The sequence below is a fragment of the Ambystoma mexicanum genome, chromosome 7p (assembly GCF_040938575.1).
Source record: "Ambystoma mexicanum isolate Mex_15411 chromosome 7p, UKY_AmexF1_1, whole genome shotgun sequence".
Taxonomy (NCBI): Eukaryota; Metazoa; Chordata; class Amphibia; order Caudata; family Ambystomatidae; genus Ambystoma; species Ambystoma mexicanum.
This window is the reverse complement of record NC_090939.1, coordinates 642604955-642631426: the sequence shown is the minus strand read 5'-3', so window position 1 is coordinate 642631426 and position 26472 is coordinate 642604955. Positions and strand designations below refer to the sequence as shown.

At 44.9% G+C, this 26472-nt stretch overlaps 1 protein-coding gene across 1 annotated transcript in view; it reads right to left on the bottom strand.

The window, feature by feature from the left end:
• The window catches only part of LOC138526213 (ATP-binding cassette sub-family C member 5-like), a 2857657-nt gene that overhangs the window by 2039201 nt on the left and 791984 nt on the right, over nucleotides 1-26472 (bottom strand). The window contains exon 7 of the mRNA XM_069636680.1: nucleotides 4308-4456. Within this exon, the coding sequence (XP_069492781.1) occupies nucleotides 4308-4456 (149 nt within the window). The remainder of the gene's footprint in view (nucleotides 1-4307; nucleotides 4457-26472) is intronic.

Genomic DNA, 26472 nt, shown 5'->3' with positions numbered 1-26472 from the left:
TCAGAAAAATTATTTTGCACAAACTCACAGATTGAATAGAGACAAATAACATCCTTCCCTTCAACCAGACTGGTTTTAGGAAGGGATTTTCCATCCACTCTGACTAACATTCCTGCCGTGAACATGACCATTGAACAAGCACTGTGTACCTATAATAAAACCATACATTCCGCCTATATTGACTTTAATGCAGACTTTGATACAGTGTTGCAGGACAGGTTATGGGACGGATGAGGAATACCAGCAGGGTTACTTAACATGATTATGTTGCTGCATAAAAATACAACAGTCATGGTTATAATAAATCAGAAGGGATGTGTAACTGATCTCTTGCCCATTTATATATGACTTAAGCAACGCTGCATACTGGAACCTACCATTTTGAGTCTAATATCTTGTCAACCAACCTCTGAGCCTGAAATCAGATGAAGTTTTTCCTCCAAAATTGGGCAATTTTAAAATGCAATGGCTTGGCTAGGCTGATGATCTGGTTATGTTCAACACTCCTCCTGCAGGTTCTCGAAAACAACCAGCACGGCTAGCCAACGACACTAGGGAGAATAACTGGAAAATCAGCATCAGCAAAACCAAGATCATATGATGAATTACAGAAACAGCAGCAAGAAGACCTTATGTAAATAGCTCATTGACAAACAACCCGTAGATGTGGGCTCAAACTATAAATAACTGGGAGCAGCTGTATGTTGCTACCCTCAAGAAGTTCACCAAACAGTATTCTGACTATTCTTCTACAGGAGGCCATAGATATCCATATGCTAAAAATATGGCCTGCTGTGACAAATGGAGCTGACATCTGGGGGTTTAAGGAAAGCTGAAGATCTTGCTAGAATAGAAGGATACTGTCTGAGAAATCTTGTAGTGTTACAAAACAATCTGCTGATTTAATTTTTTGGAGCTGAATTTGGTCTGCTATCTGTGGAATTTTATCGCACATCACGCAGGCTGAATCTGTTTAGATGGTATCTAAATGTGTCACCTAATACACTGATACACTACGTTACCAAGTGTCACCAAAACACATATCTGACACTAGCTGGGACTACTGGTTACCTTCTATTAAAAGAAGGTTATACATAGAATAGCTATTTACTTAATGGTATTCTGATCTTGCACGATATTTGCCATAAAACCCACATTCAAACATACATTCAAGAGATCGATGGGGAACAAAATAAGATCTATCATGCAACAAAAGCACATAAATCTATATACTCTTGTTTATTCCACATACTAATTAAATGCCTACATATTTGGTAGAATTCCTAAATACTAAAATAAGGTGCAATAACTTGAATCAAATACAATAATGTGCAAACTGGAACTCGTAAATTGACAAAGCTCTTAGGACATGCCATCTGTGCAGAACCAAACAGATAGAAAGTGTTCAACACTAGAAGATCCTATGCAAAGTACTTGCCTGTCCCTGCAGTAAATACTTGAGAGCGCATGGGAGATTTGAAGAACAAAACAAAGAATGTAATAATTTGCAGAGTAAACACATGCAGGGTAATGACCTCAGTCTAGTATGTGATATGACTCGATTTTGCCACAACATTCAGATAAATTGGAATGAGATTTGTTACATCCAATATCTCTTGTCAATAGATGAATTAGAATGTATGTCTTTTATCACTTGCATACATGGCATTAATCTACTGAAATTGTCTTTGTAAAAAATGTATTAAAAACCTAAAAATGGCTGTGATATACAAATACATTTAATAAATAGAGATACAGTATAATGTTAGCCACTTCTTTGCTTGATGTGTAGCACAAGAAAGTAAAGGTAATGTCATGCTGAGTTTGAATGATTGCTTAAAGATATTTCTTAAGGATGTGTATTAGAAATTAAAAATAAAACTCACTGGGAACAAGGCCCGTGCTATGCAAAATGCCAATCATAAAGTCCAACAATGTCCAAGTTCAAAGGCTTTCTCTGTGTCCAGTGTGGTAAGAATCAGTTAGTTACCTTTTATATATTCATATGCATTGAAGCCATTATGAAGCATTATAGACATGTGGGAAGATGCTTACCATTTTGTGGGTTATTAGTTTGAAGACTGCAGAGGCAACAGAGACTGCATAGGTAGCACTTTTAGTGATATGGGAAGAGCTGTTACGGTTGCAGTAAACACAATGATCTTCAAGGATTTGTGGAAAAAGTACAATGGTATGATAATTTTATGACCTCCTCTGCTTCTCGCTTGTGAAGGCTCAGCCACCTTCAGCTGCCATGTTAAATTGTGCCCTGCTTCCTCTAACTGCATTATCCTATGTCATTGTGCGCATGTCCTATCTAAAATATACTTCAGACATGCTGCTAAGAGCATCTTGCATCACAGTCTGCTTGCTTCATACGTATTTCCTGTTTAGCACAGACAAGCCTATTTTAGAGCACCACCTCACCTCGAGGCGGCTTCAGTACATAGAATTAGCAACATTGGGCGGACGAGGCACTGTCTGAGCCATGTGAGAACTGAAGTTGTAGGAGAAAAATGTTAACTCGCTAGAAATGTATCTGAAAATGTCTGCTGCAAAGTTTACTCGCCAAGGTGTAAGAACAGTACCAATGCTCATAGATCACATTATGTCATACAAGTTGAAACCACCTGAAACAGTGCATACTGTTGCCATTGTAAGATGCATGGACCACCCCCTTCCATAGAAGATCTGTGCATGTTGACAGTATAAAACCATGCAAACTGAGGAAGAGGGGGTTGCTGCGCTGTATACAGTTCGATCTTTGGGTCTGTGTCCTGTCATGTGGATTTTTTCTATGCTGCTTATCTGACTGCATTAAAGACGCTTATCAACCTAGCCGAAAAAGTCGATTATTTGGGCCGTGGTTGATTTGCTAGATAGATAGAAGGACACACAGGGTTATGGGGTGTCAAGGGGTGGGTGGCAATATTCAGTAACAAAACATGGTCCTTAGTGACAATCTCAGTGTCTATATAAAACATAAGGCTGGACCTCAGTATTTTAAATCCATCCCTGATTAATGTATACCTCTCTTGCAAGTGGACAATTGTGATTGAAAATATACTAATATTAGAAATTCAATATACAAGTGCGCCAAACAACCAACACCTACAAGAGATTGTGAGTACCAATTTGTGGGTGTGGGTTGTTTGGATAGCTCACTTTTATATTTAATTTGGAACATTGTGGGATTTTTCGAAGAAATGTATGAGCTCAACAGAAAAATAACATTAATTGTAAAACACCAGAAAATGTGGTAATATAAGATTATCAGGAGTAGCGGTCATCACCTGCAGATATATTTTATATGTACAAGGTTTTAAACTCAGTTCGAGTATTCAACGGGAGCAAATTAGTAGCACTAATAGCCCTAGGTGGTGCCTAGGGGCAAGATGGAAATGAATGGGAGCTTCTGCAATTTTAATGTGTTGCAGTGCAGGAATGTGTAGATAGACAGGATCAGGTTTACTCAGGCAACATGTAGGAGATGAAGGCAATTGATAACACAAATTTATGCTTGAAAAGAAAAAAGACCTTGAGACATCAAAGGTTACACGCCTTGCAGGACAAGAACCTACAATTGGCAGCCACAGATTGAGTCCCAAGAAGAGAGTTTGGCATAAAAAGGTGTTATTTCTGTTTTGGCCAGATTCAATAAGAACATTTATACATTGCTTTACTCTTGTCTTACAGCTGTCAAATTACATGGTTGCTCGGTCTCCACCCAGTTTACCAAGTATCTGTTTATCTTACGCATACATCATGAAGCCAAACCCAAAGGAGAGGGGTACATCTGCCAAAGGATGATCTTACAAAACGGAAAATATAAATAAGAGCACCAACCCCTGAGGGGCAGCACAATGAAGATGAATTGCCCCTATAGCAAAGGTGGAACTCCAAAAAACTGGACGAGACAAGAGGAACTACACCCATGTTAATGCCTCGAGGTGAATTAATATGACCTAGGAGGATGGTGTGGCTTACAGATTCAAATGTCGCAGACATGTCTAATAGAATAAGATGTCAATGCCATCAGCATATACCACCCGACTGTTCATCTCCAGTATGACCAACAGGACAAACTGGCGTAGGGCAAAGATGATCCGCTTATCGTAATTTACAACCACTGACAATCTCTATAGCCACAATAATAGTATATTATAAAGGTACATTGTGTTACAAACATTACGCACTGCAATGTGTCCTCACGTGAAACTGATTAGCAATAACTTGTGTAGTCGATGCCAGTATTTTATAAATAAGGATACATCGTTAACTCAGCCAGACGTGGTTGGGCTACATACCTGTGCTGCTGTCAGATCATATCCTAAAGCCATATGTAGTGTGAATGTGCACACACTTGCTACGACAACAACAATTGGAGCCACGCCTGCTGTTAGACTCTGAACATAGCCAGCTTTCTCTAGAACACTTCTTTCTTCTTTTCTGATTGCTGGAATATAAAATAGCAATACAGCTGTTAACTACAGAATTGTGTTCATTGTAACATACTAGTTTTCTATTTCAGAAGCATTTTCATTTAAATTTAAAGGACAAAAGAGTCATCAAAATACTGTATCACCATCCCAGTTAATGGCAATGCATTAGCAATAACATATATTGGCTAAAATCCAAGTGAGCTTGGCTATCACTAATCAGGCATTTTCAAAAAGGCATACTAATAACATTTGAATCATTAAACAAACCATATCAACACAAGAGTAATGCAGAATAATGTTAATGGTAATTAACATTAGTTGGTAATGCTCTGTAGGCAGACCCACTAGCATAACCTAAAACTATCCCTAATGTACCACAGTGAGAAACCTCCCAGGCCAGCATAGGAAATTAGACCAGATTCACCTGAAAAGATTTCCCTTCCCATTTTGTTTGAAAATCTATCTCTCCAGCCTCTTTCTAAATTCTCCTGCCTCAACTCTTTGACCTTTATAACTTATCCAGAACAGGACTGCAAGACCTGTCCTTGGCCTGAAACCCAGGGATCGTATCTCCAGCTCTGAAATCTCTTCACTGGCTCCACTAAACTGCAAGGAGCAAATTCAAGACCCTCTGCATCGTCCACAAGGCTTTCTGGGGCCTGGGACCACTCTCCCCTCAACTTTCTCTTCCAAAACATCTTCCTTCTCGAACTTTCTGTTCATCCACCTCCAACTCTCTGAGGGTCAGATGTTTCTCCAAGCAGAGAGTTGGGGGCAGATTTATCTCTATAGCTGGGGATTTCTGCTGGAATAGCCTCCCTGCCTCTGTCAAACTTGAGCAGAACCACCTGCGGTTCCTTTTCACTTCCACTTTCTCTCTTCCTCTCCCCTGCTGATGCACCTGACTGCTCCACGCACTGGTCACCTGCTCACCCTCTGAACTCGGGCCCGGGCTCCTGCATGTCCAGTTGCACTTGCACTGCCTCCGGGCTCCCCAGCATTTAAGGGTCTGTATCTGCAACCCTGTAATCCCTTTTCTCTGCACTTATGAGCCACCCGCTGGCTGCATTTGTGAGTTAACTGCACTTACCCCTTCCCCTCCCCCCTGGCACTTCTCTCCTTCCCTCTTCCCCACACGTGCACAATCTGAATGACACAAGACCTAGTAAGATCGTTATTTTGTCATCCCTTTATTTCACCCACATTGTCTTGTCGTGCCTAGAAACACTTGTGTAAATGCCACATCATATCATATCATATCCAAAACAGCTGTTGAGAGAAGACTTTTCACCCATTCTTTGCTGGTTGGTGCTATTGGGGATGTCCATATTTTCAATATTAGTTTCTTGCTATGCCATATCTGCTCCGAACAGCAACTTATTCTGCGAAAGTCTAAAATATCCTATTTTTTATGTAATCACCAAAGATGAGGGTTGAAAAATCGTACTCAATGTTCACATTTACATGTAGCACATACTTGCAGACGTTTTGCACATGTTGGTCCCCCGCACTTTTCCCCTTAACCCTTCCCATGCACTTGCTTGATCTGAATGACACCTGGCCTAGTAAGATCGCTGTCTGTCATCCCTCTGTTCCCCCTCCCTTGCCTCGTCACGCCTTGAAACACTTGTCTATAGGCAGGGCCGGTGCTATCACTAGGCAAGTTTAGGCGCTTGCCTATATGTTGGAAAAGTTAGAGCGCCAAAATGCTGCGTTAACACCTTCACACTAATTACTGCCTTGCCTGTAGGGATAGCAACGGCCCTGCCCTGTTACACTGTCTGCAAGCTGGCTGCAGCAGAAGCAGACCAGGTGGTGCCGCAAAGGTTGGGACTTGGGGTTGGGTCAGCGTCACAAGTGGCATAGGCGTGGCAGAGCTGGCACCTTCACATTAGCATGCCACAAAGCATCGCACCTGCCCCCTCTATCGATCGTCGACTCAATGGTATGAGTCAGTGAATGCTGCAGTGCACTGTGCAGCCTGGCTGAGCCCACTGAGTCTGTTAAGCAGTCTTTTGGTGCGCAGTGTGCCAGTCCAGTGCCTGTACTAGGCCACCCAACCCATCCTGGTGGCTGCGGCCCCTGTTGTGCCGGTGAGAGTGGCCAGGGGCGGACCCTGGCTGTACTGTGCTGAGAGAGTGAAACTCAGGTGAGGACCGAGGTGCTGTACGGACTACTGCCGACCAACAACGTGGTGCATAATGCATGCGGTGCCCCACAGCCCTCTCCCTGTCTCAATTAAATGCTATGCCTTTGCCTGGCTGGCTGGCAATGGCTCAGGCTGCAGGCACTAACAGTAACAGCCCCTTAGGGGCGGAGGCGGCCTCGAGTCTGCTGCTGCGGCTTACGGCAATATTATGAAAAATAATTGAATCAGTTTTGTAAACATTTACTGATAATTTATTTTTGTTATAGCGCTTTCGCTGTAGAATGCATAATCTTTGTGCTCTGATGCAAGTGTGTACCAGTCCTGGATGTTACTCTACTCCTTGTCCTGCCATGACACTCGACCCCTGCTCTCCTCTCAGTTGCACACTGCGCGGTCCTTGCTGCCGCGGGCCCACCCAATTATTGCATGCAGCATGCCAACTTTCCTGTCACCCTCTGTACTCAGCTCCTGTGTTCTCGTCCCAGTCACCTCCGCTCTTCTGTCACTGTCCCACTCCTCACTCATTCTCTGCCGTCTGTGCATTTCCTTCTTTACTCACACCCTCCCTTGCCCTTAGTACTCACTGCATTCCCCTATTTTGTTTTTCTGTCCACATACCTTTGCAGCTTTGCCCTGTGTCTGCCAAACACCTTCTCTCCTTCTGCCATGCTCCCTGTCCCTATCTTCATGTCCGTAACACTGTGGTTGGGGTTCCATGTCCCTTTCTCTAGTCTGTATGCCCTTCTGTATCCACTCTTCATCCATGAGTCCTTTAGTCCCCCCCTCTGTCCGGCCCCTTCCTTCTGCTGCCACTCACCTGCCCCTATGCCCTATCCACACATTACCATTGCTCTATGCTGGAGGTGTGTGCGTATATCCCCGTGTCTTATCCCCTCATGTTTCCAATGCCGCCCTTTCTCTTTCTTCCTGTTCTTGTCCTCCTGTCTCGTTCCCACTGTTTTCTTCCCACATCTCACAGCAATGCCCCCCTCCTTGACCTGTTGCCCCCTGACCCATTAATCCGATAATCCACTGTCTGGTAAATCTAGTCTCCTCAGCAATGGTCATGCTGGGTGGGTTGAGTTGCTCCATCTGCCTACGTGGGACACGTGTGCCCATTTGAGCTTCCAGTGTCCCTTCCGAGTCCGACTTCTGCCTGGCTAAATGAAAGGAGTGAGGTGGTTTAGCAATAAGCATATTTTAGGGATACCACGGTCCATGGCAACCCACAAGATCCGGTACAGGGGGGATTCTGAGAAGATACCCACATCTACAACTCCCTGCTGCCCCATCATGCAAAGAGCCTATCATGCCCATTTGCCCTTCTTTTCGAGCCTCAGGCTTTCAGTCAGTAGATTTGGTTACTATTTTTTAAAGATAAAAATGCAGTCATGCCCCGGCCTGCCACAATGGTGATGGAGGTGGCAGGCAAAAGGGGCAGTTGTCCTGCAGTCCTGGACTTCACGCATGCCATGTGATGAGAGCATCCATTTTTTGTTTTGGAAAGCACCAGCTATAATCCGATCTATTGCATCTGAGTGGGGAGCAATGGCGTATGAGGAGGGACACAAAGGTTGTCAGTGTTTCTTATTGACCCACCCATTGACTACCCAAGGCCACGTTAATCCCTATGGCCATTCCAACCCACTTCTGGCCAAAACGCATCCACTCCTGTGATGTCTTAGAGCTCGCTTTACTCAAGCCTTGCATTTGCTGTGAAATTGACTATGGTCAATTCTGCCTTTACTCAAGCCATACCATACAACTTTGCACTTGTAATGGCTGCTTATATTTTATCAAAGCAGTCTTCTGAGTGTTATTCACTTAATTTGAGCTGTACATGTGCTACTGATATAACAAAAATGTCTTACCAGGCCTGCCTACAGCCACTCGAGTTATAAGCTCTATATTGTTCTTCACTGAAGTCCTGTTAAAAACAAGTAGTGGCAAAGCCAACAGTTTTGACTTGTGTATAGGTATTAGGCATTTGCCAGGCACTGAGGTTATATGCCCAGGTACTCGCACCATTTGGACCTGCTACCATCAATAGCCAGTTAATACCACTATGGCAGTGCCTGGTAAATGCCTTTCCCATGTCTACAAAAAGGCCCAAATTGTTGGCATTGCCAATGTTTGTTTATTTCTTTTGTTTTGGCGCATGGCACCAAATCTAGCAGGTCACCTGGAGCTTCTGTTTTGAGCTGCCCCACATTTGTCTGTTGATTTCCTTTTATGCGTGCTAGCCTAGAAGTCAGCATCTCCTGCAGCGCAATTCACACCTCGTGAGCACAAGGCTGTGGGGGGAGGGGGGGGTTGGTTGGAGGACAGTTTGTTGAGAATGGTTAGGACCTGGAGTGCGGTGGGGGTGCCAATTTGATAGTTTGCCTAGGGTGGCAAAATTCCTTGCACCGGCCCTGTCTATAGGCGCATTATAAATGCCATATCATATCATATCATGCATCATTCCTTGAGTCTAGGACACCCTGTTGAATGGTTCTGTTTTAACAGGCCCTCACACTCCAGTTCAGAGATGTCAAACTGACTATGTCATAGAGTTGGGATCAGAACCCAAAACATAGGACAACTCCTTATTACTCCTTATAACTTATACATTATTTACAAAGAATGGATGTTTGTGGCAACCACTACAATACTTCATATGAGGTAACTTTCTGAGGGACTTCATGCTAATATTTTAAGGAATAAGTTTAGAGGCGCTCTTAGAAGTTGTTATGCTTCATATTTGACATTTTATTTGACCTCTTTAAACCTTTAAAAGGAGATCCAACCCCTATCATCTGAAACATACAATACCAACACTCCCCTTTTCAGAAACAAGACAGGCCAGAACCCTTTATCCTGAACAATAGGCTCATCCATATTGAGGCATCTCCAAAAATGAGCATTTCACACTTTAATGGCATTTCCTGTCAGCAATTCTTTAGAAAATGTGTGGACTTTCAAGTGCATTCTTGTCACCCACCAGCCTTATCTGTTTCCTTGACACCATGTGAAAGCTCTGGGTGAAATCGAAGATTGGGAGATACAGTGCAGTGACAGGAAAAATGTATTTGTGAAGACAGAAGGACTTCAAAAAGAAACAATCTCCTTTTAAAGTTATAGTAATTGGTCATGTAATGGAAATAATGTCTTTATGAAGGCAGAGTGACTTCAAAATGAAACTTTCTTTTTGAAGTCATAGGGGTCCCCGACATACTGTGACTTAGAGGTCTCCCGCTCCATGACGGGAACAAGGATTCCTGCTGCAGGGAGCACGAGGCCTGCCCTGGATAAATGGATTCAAAGGTAAAAAAATGTATTTGTGTAAATGTGTGTGCATGAATGTAAGTGTGTATATGTATAAATTGTGTGTGAATGAGTGAGTGCATGATGTATGGGTCGCTTCCTGGGTGTGCATGTCTGAGTGTATGGTGAAAAGATGTACATATACAATGTATGTTTGACTAGGTGTGCGAGTGTGAGTGTATGGTGAATGTTGTGATTACTTACTGGTAATCTTCATTACTCATAGCCCTACTCTTCCTCATCCCATTACTCATACAAAAGTACTGGAATGAGGTAGAGGGATGTGTATGTAATGCCTGGCTTAGTTACCTGTAATCTTCATTACTCATAATCCCACTCTTCCTCGTCCCTGTACTTACTTATGAGGCAAGGTGCCTTATAGGTAAGTGCTGGGACAAGGAAGATGGACGTGGAGGTACTTCTGGTCCCGGAAGCTAATTTTGGCAGTTGGGGTGGTGGTCTAGGCCAGCCCACAGTGGCACGACCTGTAATGTGTTGCCGTACTTGGGGGTGGGGGGCCTCAGCAAGGCTCGCAGGGGTCCCACAGATTTTGTGCTATGCCACTGCTTGTATGGCATGGGAGCACAGTGGCAAACGCTCTTGTCCCTGACATAGGATTTTCCTCCCAGACTCCTGCCATGAAACTGAGTTGTTACAATGAGGCCAGGGAATCCTGTACCTTTCTTAGAGATATACTCTCCTGCAACTGGGAGTGCATGCAACAGTCTCACATACAGGAGAGGGAAACTGTTGAGAGTGATGTTCAATTGACATGGTGGGGTGGCTTGTTTGGTATGGGTATTGTGTTTTGGAATAAATACTTTTAACATGTTAGTGTGGTAAGCAGTCAGGGGAGACCTCGATTGGCTTTTGGAGCATTCATTGGGTGTATTTGTGCTAATGTCGTGGTACTTGTGTACCTCAGGAATGGTACCGTGTGGAGTTCTAAGGCTCCCTGATGTCAAAGGCCCCAATGCCAGTGCTTCAATACATGAAGCTGCAGAGTTAATATTAAGTCTGGATAATGGAACAACCAGAGTGAACAATGACATGAGTCCTAAAAACATGTGGAACCAACTACTCCTATTGCCATGATTCTCTCTACAGAAGAAAAACAATTCTATTTTGAGTTTCCAATTCTGCATTTATGAACTGCAGATTCTAAGCAGGGAAAAATAATGACTTTTGTTAGTTGATTGAAAGACACAACTGTAAAAAAAATGTTTATGTGGTCCATCAATGTCGCTGGCCTTGCCCTAATTAACTAATTGCACAGATATGGCGAGATGCTCATTACCTTTTTTGTAAAATCAGGTACAATCGCTTTGGTGAGCACCCTTGGAAATGTATTCAAAACAAAGTACTGTTCTCTGTAACGAAAATGAAAATGTTATTTACTTGTAATCCTACTGTGTTCACCAACATGGGTATCCTTCAGTGAAACCATAATCACTAACGGTCTCATTCCAAGTTTGGTTGTATTTCCTCTGGGAGTTTTACCATCCTCGATTACAAAACTGCATGCATTAGGCATACAAAAACAGGAAGGGTCTGCAAAATTAGGAGTCATGCGAACCCTTCAGTTCAGTTCAGTCCGTAGGAATAATCACCACATCAGTAATACTGCATGTGGTAATGTTTTTGTCTCAATGTAAATACCTCCAGACAAAAGCAGGCAGTGAAACTTGTAATTTGGCAGAGCAGTAAAATAACTGGTATTCCAAAATACTGGATATTTGACCAGTCCCACCAACCTTGTAATGGTGCTCTAGAAATTTCTGCCCATGCGCAGGATCTTGGAAAACTTAATTAAATGAAAGACAGAGAACATGGTTCCTTAAAAATGATCATAATTATATAATTAAAAATAAACATTATGAAATAAGGTCAATTCAGCATTTAGCTTTTCTAGTTTTTCCACAGGAACAAAATACAGTTTTGGACCAACATGAGAAATTCCTACATAAAGAGCCTTACACAAAGGAATAAACTAGGAGACAGATAGTCAACTTAACGAATAAAAACAAACCATAGCACTGCCATGTTAAGTGACTCAGCTGTACCTGACTCCCATCATGCCTTGCTCAGGCAGTTGAAGTCAGATCTTTTTCAAACTCCTCCTAGGTTCGCCTCCTTATTGAGAGTGGGTGGTGGACAAGTTGTTATGAATGTAATGAAGATACCCATGAAGGAGAACTATGATTTCAAGTAAGTAACGTTCATTCTAAGTCATGGGATCTTCATTGATATTCGCAGAACCTTGAACAGAAGAGCAAGCCCATCGCCTTAACACAGTTGTAGGGGGACGGGAGAAGGCAAAACAAAGGAGACGTCCACATCCGATTATTAAAAGATATACTGCAAAGGGAACACCACAGGTTTAAACCCTTAAGCTTAAGCCACATTGCTTATAGCTGATCGACATACTAGAGCTACAATTCATGAATCCAAGGTTCATATGCTACACATTTGAATTGCCCTTTAATGAGAATGAGCTATACTTGTCCTTCATTTCTTTTTTCTTTTTAGAGAATGATTAGGGCGGGTTTCATCCCCATTTCTTTGTCTCCAGTTCTTCAACAAACATCGCCCCTTAGCCCCCTTTTAAACCCCTCCTTCTTTTTAACACCCCTTTTTCACTGCTTATTCTCCATCTCAATGTGTCAGAACGTTTGTGCTAAGGTGCCTTCAAGGCCTCAGCTACACGGTTGCTCATAAGAAGCATTGCAGTAGCCACCCTCTTCCTTGTGGAATGAACCCTTGGCGTGTCTGTGCGAATCTTGTTAGGTTTTTGATAATATAATAGTATACAAGACACCATCTAGAATTCAAAAACAACCATAGGTAGACACGAATGATGCACCCTCAGAGCTACTTTGTTTTTGTGGAAGGAAGTGTATGGTTCATCAGTGCACAATGCCTGAATCTCACTTACCATCCTACTCAAGTTCTGGCTACCAGGAAAGCCATGTTCAATGGCAGGTGCTGTAAATCTGTGCTATGCATCAGTTCAATAGGAGGATGCATCAACTTTGGTAAGACAGTGTGAAGTTTCCAGGATTGTTGACCTTTGATCACAGAACGAAGGCAGGTTTGTTCTGTAAGACATTAAAGCCAATATATGCACTCTAATGGAGGACAATTGTAAAAAGATTTAGTCAGAAAAAGAGGTAAGCGGCTACCAACTCTTCTTAGATAGACATTGGATCTGCACCTTTCTCCAGAAACCGCATGTGTAACCTTTGCCAAATAATTGCAGACAGAGATTCTATATTAAGACAAATTAAATGTGGTCCTGCAGAGACGAATAAGAATCTACTGATACAATTCCAAGACACGTAATTGAAGCTAAACCCGGGATCAAATGACAAACGACTTTGAAAAATGTCATTATTTCCTTGTGATTGTTTTATGCTCGTTAATAACACCACTAGATTTCCTTCAATTATAATTGTTCTTTTATAACGCGCTTAATGCCAACGAGTGGTTTCTAAGCACAGGATCGGGAGTCATACCGGTTTTGCGCTGAGTGGTCTTGCTTCCAAGACAACGTTGCCCCTGAGCTAGCCTTCTTCCCCTATGCATAAGTTTAATTAGAATGACAAATTGTCAGGCACACAACGAGGCTTCTTTTAGCAACTTGGGGACTATGAGTTGGAGGGGCAATAATAGCTGTCTGAGGAGAAATTCTGAATGTGCATTGAGATTTAAGATTCTTGTTTGTTCTCTCTTGTAACAAATCTGGATATTGAAGTGATTTTACTGGTTAGTGTATTCGCATTACTGCATACCGGCAGACATTTCCGGGCTTCACATATAAACACATCCAGGCGAAAGTTGCTGTCTCCCATCTGGGTCGGCCCTGGCACTCAGCTGGTGTACTCTTTTGCTACCTTCGCCCCACACCCCTGCATAAACCTCCTATTGAGACACTTAATGACAGTGCAGGGCCAGCAAAACTACGAAACTGGAAGCTTTCGTTAACTATAAGGAAGTGAAATCCGTCAAACCTATCTCCTCCCACATTGACATTGTGCCAAGTGCTTTGAATGGGCAGGAGGGTCCCAAAGCGGGAAGGCACTGCGGCTGGTGTACAGGTGTACTGGCCCCCCCCCCGGAGACATAATAGAAGAATAAAGGCAGCCAACTACCACCACTGACTGGACAGTCACCAAATACGAATTGGTGGCCGTGAAACTACAGACAACTCTATGAGAGAGAGGCGGCCAGGGGGCTTTCCGGCACCTCAATGTGGCCACAGAATCCCCAGCACCCAGACTGAATTTGCCATGGCCAAGTGCGGACCCGGCTGCCCTGGGGTCTGATTGGAGTAGGGGACCACCCCAGACAAAAAGGCAGACAGGGGGCACTGTTGCGTGCGTACAAGATGGCCGCCTGAGACTGCGGCTCCTCAGCCCCGGACATCTATGCAGCACAATTTGTACACTTGCACTGCACAAATGGGGTTTGCAGAAACGGCAACCGTAGGGCAATACCGTCCATTAGGCTGACTTTGGGTGCTCTCCGTCCCTCGGCACCGTTGGAGGCCTGCTCCTTGCCTGACATACACCCGATGGCAGCCAGATCCTCCCGCCAGTCTTTCCTGGGTGCCGCGGCTTGCCGGGGCTGCGGTGGCCGTAATTTGATAGTTGCATTTAGCCCGTCACTTCATTGTAATTTGATAGTTGCATTTAGCCTATTAGGGCATCGTCATTTGAAAGTTGCATTTAGCCTGTCACTACATTGTAATTTGATAGTCGCATTTAGCCGATTAGTGCATTGCCATCTGAACTGCCATCTATGCTAGGTGAACAACTAATGCATTGCGCACTGTGCTTGCCAATAGTTCTACACCAACACACTACATTATATTTAACCCAGTACTATCCAAGTAACATTGCCTATGATTGTATGCCTCCCATTGTGTTACCTAGCATACTAGCCTCATACCAGCTTACTTACGCCATACGCGCATCCTTCCTATTGTTCAGCTATAGGTCCTTCGCATATGCATTATGCTAGCCTTGTCAAATCTACCTTGCCTTGCTTGCAAATAGACAGTAGCTTTACTCTGCTACACCTACTGCTTGAGCCATATGCTCAGTGCCAAATTATAGACCTGTGGTCCCATTTATGAACTTTGCCTTCATAGCTATCCACACAGCACATCTATCCCTGGTCCACCCCTCAACTAGCCCTACGCATACGATCACGATATGTACCTCCCTCCATTTTATATGGTCCTATTGAGGACACTCCTCCACATAATCACCCTGCAAGACTTCACTATGCTACACTACACACCTCTACCAGCGTCTGCGCACAATCTCCCTAAGCAGTTTGACATGACCTCTAGACCTTGCACCCTATTACAGAGGAATCTCAAATTACGCGCAAGACTCCCAAGACTGTACGACCCCCTACCTAAAAAAGTATCAAGCAATGCTATACTAGCCCTTGCAAAACTAGCCATTCACAGCACCCCCTCCAACGGAACAGTTGTCATGATCACAAGCCAGTTCCCAGATTAACCCTATGGGTCCTTAACGGGTTAACCTTGTTAGAGTATTGAGAGGTCCTGTGGTTAAAGTCAGATTTATATTGAAAGTAATTGGAGTTCATGTTCCCTCAATGTCCGCCAGGTTGTGCCATTGAGGAACTAACATTACTGGTCCAGTCTTTGACCGACCTCTGTTATAATTAGTCGTTTCTTGAGAAGACTCGCGCTTCGCGTTGCTGACTGCCCTGCAGTACAGACGCTTACCACGGTCGTCACAGAATTCCAGTCACAGCAATAGCCTCTGTTCCAGCCCTTTTGCCTTTCTTCAGTCTCCGAAGAATTAGCCCTTTTCTGTTTATGCCCCTCCCTCCATAGTCTAGCGCTCTGCCCCGTTTTCTGTTATTTATTTCCCCTTCATTCGCTCTGTAGTTCCAGTCACCCTGTCTCCCTCCTCAGAGGTCCTGAATGAAAACTGCTGTTCCTCATGCAATTACTGTTTCGAGCTTACCCAGTGTATTTAAGTGATTTTTGGTGGCACTCGTGTGAGGTTGTATTTATTTAAAAACGGAGGTTGTTGGTTATTCAATATTGACATTATCATTTTCAATCCGCCTCAGCTGTGCGCATTATTGTTGCTCCGCGTGCCTGTGCTTAACGTTTTCTTCTGCTGAGGTCTTGTCATACTTGTTGCAATTTTCATGCCATTTTTTTGCCGCTTAGTTTTCTTTCAGTGTAGGTATTTAGTGAGATTGTGAATTCACTTAGAGCCTTGTTACCCTCATCAGTGATTATCCATTTTCTAATGCATGTTAGAGCCTTACTGCTGCTTACAGTCGCTCCCTCAAGGTAGGTCCCACTTTTATTTGTTATTGTTTTTTCCACAGCAAGGTTCCATATCAGCCATATTTAATATTAAGAGTGCCCTATTGATTTGCCACGAATTTTTGCCCATTGTCATCCTTTTGAAATTGTCTATTTTGGCACCACATCGTCACCACTCTTCAGGACATGCGCCCCTGCGTGAACGCAGGATGGAGAGCTCACACAATTAAACATTAAGGTGAGCTTTTATAGGTATAGTTTACTTATACCCACTTAGCCAAATGGGGTGAAGTTCATGAGGGAGCTATAGTTACTGAGGGTTATTTTTCTCCTGTCCTTTCTACAGGAATTGCTTCTTCTCAGAAGTTCAAGGGAGTTCTTCAAGGGCGTCCCCGCAGAGTTCACAGGTAAGCGTTACAACAGTAGACTCTTCCGAGAGCCCACTTCTGCCCTGAAATGCAATCTCAAGATACAGCCTTCACGGCCCCAACCAGCACAGTCTGGGATTAAGGGCGCTCTTATAAATGCCCGCTCTATGGTTGCCCACGCAACAGATATAGCCGATCTAATACAAAAATCTAATACAAAAAGAAAATATGGACTACCTCCAGGCCCTCTAGGATCCTTCGAAGAGGACCTAACCAACATCTTGTCCAATAACCTTAAAAACACCTCTCAAAGCATCATACTAGGAGATTTCAACCTTGGCTTCAGCAACCCCCTAGACCCTAATGCAACCTTAATCAACAACGCCTTAGAAGAATTATGTTTTACCCAAAAGATTACGGCTCCCACCCATACCAAAGGCAGAACCCTTGACTGGATTGCCGAGCACAACTGCCCAATCACGGTCACATCCATCATGCCCCAGTCCTGGTCCGACCATCATCTGATTATGTTCTCACTAGAGGCATCAGCTCCGCTTCTTATCGACAGTATTGCACCAGCGGTCCCCACTAGAAATAAAAGAAACATTACTCCAGAAAACCTCTTCCCTTTGAAATTACCCACTCTCAACTCTATCCCAGACCATACTGATCCCCTCACTATGGTAGATATGTACAACAAAGTGATATTATCATCCCTTGATGTCATAGCACCATTAAAAATGAGAAAGAGCAAACCTTGTAAACACGTGAACACATGGTTCACTCATCACCTAAAAGTAATTAGACAAGAGAAACGTTGCTGCAAAAAATATGGAGACTAGATCCATCCGAGACTAATAAGAATACTTGAGCAAACAAGCTACCCTCTATAAAAAAAGAAATTATCCTTGCTAAACAAACCTCCTACAACCTCTGCATCTCCCAAGCTAAATCCAACACCAAAGAGCTTTTTGCTATTCTGAAAGAGGTAGAATCCACTATCCAAATTCCAGACTCCTGCCCCAAGGACAAAAACTGGTGCACAGGCATACAAAACGCTCTAGCCAATAAAATTACAACCCTACAAACTAAGATCAATATCAAAAAAGACACTCTTCTTACCACCTCTAAATCCAGCAACACTAATACTACAGCACCGTTACCAATTTCCACTCCACCCTATGTAGCCATCCCCCATTTCAACTTTCGCAAAGTATCCACTATAGAGGTTGAAAAAGTCATCCTTACTCTTAACCCTTCAAACTGCCATGGTGGCTTATTCCCAGCGCAACTCATAAAAGATGCAGCTCGTGAACTTTCCCCTTTCATTACCAAACTTATAAATGCATCCTTCACCTCAGATGTTATACCTAATAACCTGAAACAATCTTGGGTCCTCCCACTCCTCAAAAAACAAAACCTAGATCCCTCCATCCCTACCACAGTACAATTCCTACTTAAAATCCTTGATAAAATAGCAAACCTACAAATCCAACACTACCTCGAATACAACAACCTCCTAGGAGTCCGACAGTCTGGTTTCAGACCCCAACATGGTACCGAGACCGCGCTTGCAGACCTTAAGGCACAAATTGATGAGTTGAGAGACGAGGGCAAGACGGCACTACTGCTGCTCCTTGATCTCTCAGCAGCTTTCGATTTGGTCGACCATGAGATCCTCTGCAAGCACTTAGAGATGGCAGCCCATTTCTCCCAAGAGGCAATCGACTGGATTCAGTCCTTTCTCAATAACAGAACAATGCGAATCTTCTCCCCGTTAGCAGCTGCGGACCCAATACTTATAACTTGCGGTGTGCCACAGGGCTCTTGTGTCTCGCCCACTCTATACAACATCTTTACAAAGCCCCTTTTCGATGATCTTGACGGTCTGGGTATCACCTACACAAACTATGCTGATGATACCCAGATTCTCATCCCGCTGACGGGGATTATGACAAGGATTTGGCCTTTGTAAACAGGGTGTACCTCATCATCCAGGCATGGATGGCCTCCCGTGGTCTATGCCTGAATGATGATAAAACAGAACTCCTCATCCTGGGCACAACAGCTAACCTGAACAAACTTTGCCAGAATTACTCCACATTTGAAATTGACAATAATACCATTGCCGTGGCTAAGGAGGTAAAAACCCTGGGCTTCCATTTAGACTCCACACTTACATTAAAAAAACAAGTAAACGCTATGGCCTCCGCCACATCCTATACTTGCAAACTCATCAGAGCAGCCAAACCTTTCCTCTCATCCAATAATTGCATTACCCTAGCTAGAGCTTTGATCCTGTCCAAATTGGACTATTGTAATGCCCTATACGTAGGCAGTAACAAATACATCATAAACAAGATTCAAATCTTGCAGAATAATGCCTTAAGAGCAGCCCTCAGTCTCCCAAAGAAAGGCCACATTTCAGATATTAGAAGATCTGTCAACTGACTCTCCACAACAGACAAGATCTTCCTTAAATCTGTCTCTTTGATCCATAAATGTCTCCACCATTCTGCCCCTCTTTACCTGACAAAGAGATTTACCAGACAAACTTCCTGCCGCCCCTCCAGAAAGGTCACGTCTAAACTCCTCTTGGTGCCGAGATTCAAACGCACTACGACCGGGGGGAGTAGCTTTCCCGTCAAAGCTGCACAACATTGGAACTCTCTACCGCCCCCCCTAAGGGAAGACCTTCCTTACACACAATTTAGATCCAACCTTATCCACTGGATCAAGGAACACGACAACTAACATACTTGCTTTTATCATCAACTACCCTATATGCTCAGCTATAACTTGTAAATTTTGTATATTACACTTTCTGTAAATATGTTTTATTGTATCTGTTCTCAATGATGCGGATGTGTCCAGTACTCTAACCATTTCTGGACTCCATCCATTTCGCCATATGTAACCTAAGTTCTACATTCCTCTTGTTGCTCTTGCGCCCTGCTACCCTTGGGTTAGGTGCGCATTACAAATAAATAAACAAACAAACAAACAAACTCCACCGCTCTTACCTCCATCTCCTGATCACCAGAGCCTGCCACCTGGAGCCCCCACTGTGGTTGAGGATCCAATCCGTACCACTGTGATGGGATTGCTGTGCTGCGTGCGGAGACGCAGTGAGTCTGCACTGACCACACTTTTTTCCCCGATCCCCTGCGCCAGCTTCCTCTTCCACTCATCTCTGCATGTGGGTCTGTGCGGCACAGGTGCTGGAGCGTGCCCGTCTCCTACAGCCTCATATGAGGCGGCCTCGCCTGCTGTGTTTCATTGCTAGCACCCTGTGTTGACTTGGCTGCTGGGGAGGACAAACAGCATTTTCAACCAATGTGTGCCCCCTGCGATGGAGATCCCTACACACTACTGCTGCACGGGCCCCCTGTGCTTGGGTCTCTGCAACTGGTGCCAATACTGCAGTCAAGGTCAGTTAAATCCTAGCACTGAGGAGGCCACGGATACACCAACCCATATAACAGTGGCTCCCCCCTGCCGACTATTCAGCATTACTGGTTGACCCTGTGTACATGCCCATTGCTGCCACACTGTACTCTTGCCGGCAGGACTTTACGTACTTTGCACTGGCAGCTCCCACCTGCCATGTCTGGGCCGATTACTTCTGCCGGCTGGGCAGCCACTGCAATACCTTGATTCGGCCAACCTGGGACGCTGTTGTAGCTAAGACACTTGAGCACCGCGGTTGCGGAGGCCTGAGTGGTGGTAGACTTGCATGAACCTTAGCGGGGGGACGCTCCTGAGAAACATCATCAAAGCGCCCTGGGTGGGGGAGCGCCCCGGATACGATACCCTGTGACACCGCTGCCCTCCTTGCCTTGTAACCTTCACGGCTCTTTACCCAGTGCTGGCCACCTTCACTCCTGGAACTTCACAAGCTGCAACAACGTTGGCCTATTGCTGCGTGATATATATGCAAGCTATAGCTGGGTAACAGTACTACAGTGCATCTTCCTCTACCTGGGGCTGCACGGTGCGGTACTAATTGCTGCCCTTACCTCAGCTGCTACGCTTACTGTCGTTGCACCTCCCACGGATTTGCTGACCTGCCATTTATCTATCATTCGGACACAACTATGGCCAAAGGTGGTGGAAAGAAGCAAAGCTTCATCAACATGTTTGCCAAAACGACCTCCAAGGAAATAGGTGAAGCAGTGGAGCCTGGCGTTGGCCCCTCCGCGGCTGCTGCTGTGGAACCCACGAAATTACAGCATATGATGGACTACCTGCACAAAGGGTTCACCACCCTTAGTACCGAAATCCACATGAGCAGCGCAATCAGTGTCATAAAGGCCCGTATGGACAAGTCGGACTCCTGAGTCTCTGAGGCAGTGACCAGAATTGGGCTGGCAGAAGATGACATTGCTACACTCAGAGCTGACGTAACCTTGCTTACCAGAGAGTTTCAGACCGCCAGTAAAAAGAACGATGACCTGGAATCCTGATCCTGGTGCAACAACCTCCGTATTATCAGGGTTCCTGAGGACAACATTGACAGCCCCATGGAGGACTTTGTAGAACGCACCCTTCTCTCCCTTCCGGATGGACGCACGTTTTTCCCTCCAATTTGCTATAGAACACGCTCATTGTTCACTTACTAGTAGACCTAAACCAGGGGCCCCCCTACCCCCATCATCGCACGTGTTATGAACTGCAGGGAGGCACTGTTGTGTGCGGCCAGAGCTAAGGGTGAACTGAGGCTGGGCTCTAATAGAATTCACCTGTATCCTGATTGTTCTATCGCAGTGCAGCAGGAGCAGAGGTTTCCGGCTAAGCTCAGGGTTGAATACTCTGGGAAAGCCTACTTCTTTATGATCCCAGAGGAGGCAATTAAGTTTCTCGATCAGCACTTCCAGGGTTGAATCACATGCTGTTCCCAATTCTCGCTTTTTACTTTTACATGTTATGTTTTGGTTGTGACGCTGACGCATGACTTCCTTCATACCTTATGGTATTTTGGTTACTACTTAAAGTATACCAGATGTCCGCCTATGCACTGATCACCCATGTTGCATTGCGCATTTCATACTTGTTATATGCTACACTGCTGTGTGAAGGGCCCGGCTGCATGCCACATACAGTCCCCCCATGCAAAGTTGCAATGGTTGTTGGTGAGGTTGGTATGGGATGTTCACTCCCCTGATTGGGAGAGGGGTGAGGGTGGGGGCTGGCTGGGTTGGGATTAGTTAAACAAAAAATGCTTGGTGTTCACAGCGGGGTCTTGGGTTTTACTCCACCCCTAGTATCTGTTTTTATGTGGTGCTTCCTACTGGCCTGTATAGGGCTCACAACCTACTTATCACAATTGCCCGATGGCGGTTGACACTTTGAAATGCATGAGCTGCAATGTTAGGGGACTAGGAAATCTCATTAAGATGCGGAAACTCCAGCATTACGCTGAGCGACACAAGGTCAGAATTCTTTTTTTTAAGAAACACATGCACTTGCAGCAGGCTGCGACAAGTGTGCGAGGGACTGGGGCACACATCGTCGTGGGATCATCTTCCATCCTAAACATTACATATTGTAATTGGCATGCCAGAAAATAGAGCGCGAATTTTGGACTCTTTAGTCCTCCCTGTCCATATGATCTTCGCAATACCCTGAGCGCCACTCTATGTCTACCTCCTTGCATAAGAAACCCCTGCAGATTTTATCTAATTCTAGGAAGAACTTTTTGGGGATGTTATACGGGACATTTCCAAAACAATGCATTAACCTTGGTAGTGCCACCATTTTTAGCAACGCTGCCCTTACCGCCATTGACAGCGGTAGCTTACCCCAAAACTCATTTGATTTCCTTAAACCTTCTTAAGCCTGAATTGTGTTGAATTCATGTTCTGATTTCGGGTCATGATATATGTTTAGGCCCAGGTATTTGAAGGAGTCCCTGCTCCATGGCAGGGGGAGCGCCGGCAATGCCTCCACCACCAGGGTAGCAGCCTTAGCCAGTGGGAATAGACAGAGCTCTTATTTATTCTGATCCCTGTCAGTGTGCCAAAATTATCTAGTACCTCCAGTACATATTGTAGATTAACTGTTGGGTTGCACAAGCACAATAACTTATCATCTGCATACATTGATACTATATGCCTCACCCCGTTTATTGCTATCCCAGCATCACTATATTCTTGTCTTAAATAGGCTGCTATGGACTCTGTCACAATTATATACAACATGAGGGTCAGCGGGGCACCTCTGTCGAGTACCTCTATACAATTGCCATTTGTCTGAATATGTGGCTCTGGTCCTGACCCTACCCATCGGTTTGGTGGATATTAGCTGTAACCATTTAATGTATAGCGGCCATGTGCCCATCTTGACCATTGTGGCATACAACCAATCCCAATGTACAGAAACAAATGCCTTGGACGCATCTAAGGAAGCTACTGCACACTGTGCCTTGCTGTTTTTGGCACTATATATGACATGGTGGAGCGTTGCAGATTCTCTGAAATGTTTCTCCCTGGGACATATCCTGTCTGGTCTTAATGTATCAACGTAGTTATCACTTTCCTGAGTCTATTCACTAGGATTGCCGTTAGGATCTTGCTGTCCTGGTCCAATAGGGACAATGGTCTATAGGAGCTACACTCTGTGTTAACCTTATTAGGTTTTAGCAGTAGGATTATCGTGGCTTCTCTCATGCTATCCGCCCACCTCGTATGCATCATTATAAACCTTGGCAAGGAGTGGTGCCAGCGTGTCCGCAGAGGCTTTATAAAATTCACCCGTCAACCCATCTGTGCCTGGGGCCTTCCCTGTGGGCAATGTTCTTATAGTAGCAATGACTTCTTCTGGGGTTACGTGCTCTTCTAACATGTTTGATTGTTGAGTGTCTAGATGTGGTAGGGCGATGAGATCTAGGGCATCTTGTATGTCCCTCTCTTTGTCTGACTGGGGGTCTGCGTATAGTGTTTTATAGTACTCTGAAAAGACTGTATTAATGTCAACTTGTGTGTTTACCTCCTCTCGTTCTGTGTTTAGAATGGAGCATATCGGGGACCTTGTTTTCCTGTCTTTATACTGCCATGCAAGCATTCGACTGGCTTATCCCCTTGTGCATGACTCCTCTCCAAATATTTCACGTAGTTACATTTCACAAGTCTTTCCCATTGCACGAGGCATTCTTGTCTCAGTCTGATTTCTTCTTGCACATGCGCCTCATCCCCTTCTGCTCCAATATTCTCTCTTCTACCCCTTTGAGGTCGCTATCATTTCACCTCTGATGACTACCTTGTAGGATTCACAAACAGTGCCCATCTGTTTTACACTTCCTTCATTTACCTCTATGAATTCCACCATACTTTTTCTGATGTGCTTGTGAAATGCTTTATCTAATAGTGCCTTGCTTCTCATTCTCCAGGTAGGAATGGAAGGTTTTGGGCAGAAATCGTCCATTTTGTTGAGAGGGGGGAATGATGTGACAGGACCCTAGCTAGGTATTCAGCCTCAGTAAATTCCCTTGTGTGTTCTTCTCCCGTGAACAAGTAATCTATTCTGGTGTAAACTTTGTGTGGGGGCAGAGAAGTGGGAATATTCTCGGCTATTTGAGTGTTGTATCTTCCATATGTCTTCCAGCTGGAAGTGCTTCGGGAGCGTGTTCAGGACTTTAGCTGGGGGGACAGCCTCTTGTGTTTTGAGCCTGACATGTCTATTATGGGATTAAGGGTGCAATTAAAGTCTCTGCCCCATATTACTGTTCCATCTCTGTAGGGGCCTAGCCTTGAGTACAGCGACCTGAAGAAGATGGTGGCATAATGATTAGGTGCCTAGGTGTTTACGATGCATATTTCTCAATTTTCTAGCATGCCATATATTCATAGCCATCCTGCCCTTGTTGTCTGTCCTAGTGGTCAATACTCTGGTAATGCCGGATCTATCCAAATAAGGACCCGTCTAGCATATGTTGGATATGTGGATCCCACCAACACCCCCTGCCCTCCTGCCCTTGCAAGGTTCTGTTGTTTCTGTGCATCTAGATGTGTTTCCTGCAACAATGCAATCCCCACTTTGTTTCTCTCAATATAGATGTTCACCCTCCTGCGTTTGACATAGTTATTTAGTCCATGGATAGTTCATGTCATTATCTTTATTGTTTCAGCCATTATCTATCAGTATCCCGGGTGCTATAAGAACCTTAAGTCTGCTACAACCTTTGGAAACAAGCATGTGCAGAGAGTTCCAAACTATGGCAGGCTTCCCTCCCTTACCCCCCCCCACTCCCTCCCAAACACCCAAAACAACTAACTGTAACGTAGTTTGTCCAGCTGTGCTCAGCACGCTAGGACTTCCCCACTTCTTTGTGCCCAACGGGTGGGCATTCTGCAGTACCCTGAAACTAACTACTGCCGGAGTAGTGGGTCTGCGTTTAGCGTTCCCTCTACTGAGTGAACATGCTCCTTTGTCTTCTTAGGGTCTCATTGTCGCTTCCTTTTGTCTTAGTCTTGAACGTCTCAGTGCAGTGTGGCCTAACGGTTTCTCTTGTGTGCACAGTCTTAACATAGTTTGTACCTACGCAGGCCTCTCCAGGATTACTCTCTCATGTCGCAGTTCGCTGGCTTGTCCCCGCGACCTCTGGGGTCTGTAAGCTGTCCATCCAGTCCTGCACTTCCGGTGGAGTCTCGAAGAAAAGCGTGTTGCCGTAATGTAACACCTACAGCTTTGCCAGATTTATCAGCATGTACTTGAGACCTGCTTTTCTGAGTCTCAACTTTGTTGCTATGTATTCGGCCCTCCTCTTTTGCATCTGGAAGGTGTAATCTGGGAACACTGATATTTTCGCAGAGGCTCTTTGTATTATTCCCCCAGACCTGGAGAAGGCAAGGATTATTTCCCTGTCCTTGTATTTGAGGACTTTAGCTATTATGGGTCTGGGCGGTGCTCCCGGCAGTGGTCTCCTAATTAGGGAACAGTGTGCCCTTTCGATCGTGAAACCTTGTGACAGTTCTACCACTCCTATTTTGTGCAGCAACAGTTTTTCCACATACGTAGTGAGGTCCGCTCCTTCTGTCCCTTCCGGGAGTCCCACAATCTTCATGTTGTTGCGGCGTGCACGTCTTTCCGCGTCCTCAGCTCTGTCTTCCAGCAGTTTGACCTTTTTTTTTTTTAAAAACATATTTATTTATAGCAAGGCAGGACAGGTTACAGACAACATTGCATGGAAACATTACATATCAATAGTAGGTCTACAAATCTGTATCGCCCCACCCCCCTTTATTTCAGCTTCCCCGGGCCATGGCCTCAGCCCACCGCCCCAGCCTGGTGTGTGTTCCCTCGATCACTCAGAGCCCATCGGGTGTTGATCGGTTTGAATGTCAGTGCGGGGAATCGTTGATCATAGTCCAGTACTGGGGCCCAAATGTTCTGGAAGCGGTGCAGGGCCCCCGCTCTCGCCGCGGTGACCTTCTAGGCGATCAAGATGTCCCAGAGTTTCCCCCACCAGTGGGCCATGCAGGGACCGTCCGGGGACTTCCAGTATCGGGCCAGCACCGACTTGCCCGCTATGAGGCATTGCGTTAGAAGCTTTGCCCTGTTTCCAGAGCGGGAGTAGATCCCGGGGACCGGGACGCCTAGCAGGACAGTTTCAGGGTCCAGTGGGAGGGCGGTCCCGGTAATCTGTTCGATGGTCGAGAGACACCTGGTCCAAAATTGCTGGATATTGGGGCAGGCCCACCACATGTGAAAAAAAGAGCCCGGCTGAGCGCAGCCCCTTCAGCAGTAGGGATCCAATTGTGGATTCATGTGGTGAAGTCTGAGTGGGGGGTAGTACCATCGCAGGGTGAGTTTGTAGACACATTCCTTGTTGGTGACGCAGGAGGAAGAAGAGTGGGTGCGGGTCCATATATCTACCCACGTTTGGTC